The sequence below is a fragment of the Dothidotthia symphoricarpi genome, assembly GCF_010015815.1.
Source record: "Dothidotthia symphoricarpi CBS 119687 unplaced genomic scaffold P153scaffold_34, whole genome shotgun sequence".
Lineage (NCBI taxonomy): Eukaryota > Fungi > Ascomycota > Dothideomycetes > Pleosporales > Dothidotthiaceae > Dothidotthia > Dothidotthia symphoricarpi.
The window spans coordinates 17,108-19,092 of NW_022985041.1; the positions used below are offsets into that span (position 1 = coordinate 17,108).

At 33.3% G+C, this 1,985-nt stretch overlaps 1 protein-coding gene across 1 annotated transcript; it reads right to left on the reverse strand.

The window, feature by feature from the left end:
• Nucleotides 1–1,618: 1,618 nt before the first annotated feature.
• Nucleotides 1,619–1,780, reverse strand: P153DRAFT_304278 (uncharacterized protein; the record flags this gene model as incomplete). The annotated part of the gene is made up of 1 exon (XM_033664563.1): nt 1,619–1,780. A coding segment is annotated over one exon (162 nt), but the record flags the coding sequence as incomplete, so codon positions are not given.
• Between the last annotated feature and the right edge of the window lie 205 nt (nt 1,781–1,985).

Genomic DNA, 1,985 nt, shown 5'->3' on the forward strand with positions numbered 1-1,985 from the left:
GAAACTCGCAAAGCATTCTACTACTAAGCCAACGTATTAAAAGCTGTTAGTGGCTAGGCTAACTCCCTAAGTACAGTAAAAATATAGTCTATATATAATAATCCGCAGCTAAGCTCCCCTGCTACAGTAAGGAGAAGGTTTAGAGACTAAATAGCGGTAGGTTAGTATAGTACCTAAAAACTAGTTACTATAACAGCTAGCTTAAGATATAGTCTAGGCCCTCTTAAAAGACTGTGGCATTATAAGGTATAACCCTATAAAACGGGAGCCTACGGCTTAATTTAACTTAATACAGGGAAACTTACTAGGTCTAGATAAAATAAGGATTAACAGATTAAGAGCTCTTTCTTGATTTTTTAGGTAGTAGTGTATAGCCGTTCTTAGTTAGTAGAGTGATTTATCTACTTAATTACAATAACAAATAAAACCTTAACCTACTAAATAGCTAGGCTAGCTTTAGCTAGTTACCAGCTTCTTAGAGGGACTATCAGCTTAAGCTAATAGAAGTTTAAGGTAATAACAGGTCTGTAATACCCTTAGATATTCTAGGCTATACATACACTACACTAATAGAGCTAATAAGTTCTTTACCTTAGCTAGAAGGTCTAGGTAATCTTGTTAAACTCTATTATACTAAGGATAGAGCATTGCAATTATTACTCTTTAATAAGGAATACCTAGTAAGCGCGTATTATTAGCACACGTTAATTACGTCCCTGCCCTTTATATACACTGCCCGTTACTACTACTAATTAAATAGCTTAGTAAGGCCTTTGGACTAGCTTAGAGAGGTTGGTAATAACTACTCTAAGCTAGAAAGTTTATTAAACTTAGTTATTTAGAGGAAGTAAAAGTTGTAATAAGGTTTCTGTAGGTAAACCTACAGAAGGATTATTACTAAGAGTAATAGGCTTTAGTCTAGCTACTTTTACCTATATTTTTCAAGTACTAAAGTTTCCTTAGCAGCTCTACCCACTAGTTAGACTCTATTTAAACCCTTTGTAGTTATAGTTAGCGTCTAATAAAACCTAATAATTAAAACTTTTAATAACAGATCTCTTAGTTCTAGCATTAATAAAGAACGCAGCAAAATGTAATAAGTAGTATAAATTATAGAATTTAGTAAATTATTAAATCTTTAAACGCACATTGCACCTCTTGGTATTCTAGGAGGTATACCTGTTTAAGCGTTATTTATACCCTTAAGCTCTACTTAGTATTAGGTGTTTATTCCGCCTCTGCGTATAAACTTACCTTAAAATAATTAGTAGCTAGTGTACTTATTTTGGAGCGTAGCAGATTTTTATTACACGCTGGATTAATGTACAGCAGTACCCAAGAAGCCTTATTTAACGCTCTTAACCTTAGATTAGGTAGGGATACCCGCTAAACTTAAGTATATTAATAAGCAGAGGAAAAGAAACTAATAGGGATTACCCTAGTAACAGCAAGTAAAGCAGTAACAGCTTAAATTTAAAATCTAGCCCTTTTTAGGGTCTAAGTTATAATTTACAGAGGGCGCTTTAGTATTAGCAGCAGTCTAAGTTCCTTGGAATAGAACGTTATAGAGGGTAAGAATCCCGTACATAGTCGCTAGCCTTTACCGTATAAAGCCCCTTTAATAAGTTAAGTTATTTGGGAATACAGCTCTAAATAGGAGGTAAATTTCTTCTAAAGCTAAATACTGGCTAGAGACTAATAGCGTATAAGTAGAGTAATTAAAAGATAAAAAGTACTTTAGAAAGAGAGTTAAATAGCACATAAAATTATTAAAAGGGAAGCGCTTATAGCTAGACTTACCTATAGTTACTTATCCGGGCTTTTGCCTAGTGTACTCTTCTATAGGTAGGCTAGCATTAGTTTAGGCAGTTAGATAAAGGTCTCTGTTATATACCTTATTAAAAGGATAATTCTTTATTAACTAACTACCTAGGATAGTAGTAGAATATCTTATATACTTTATCTACTGCTTACTTAGCTATCTA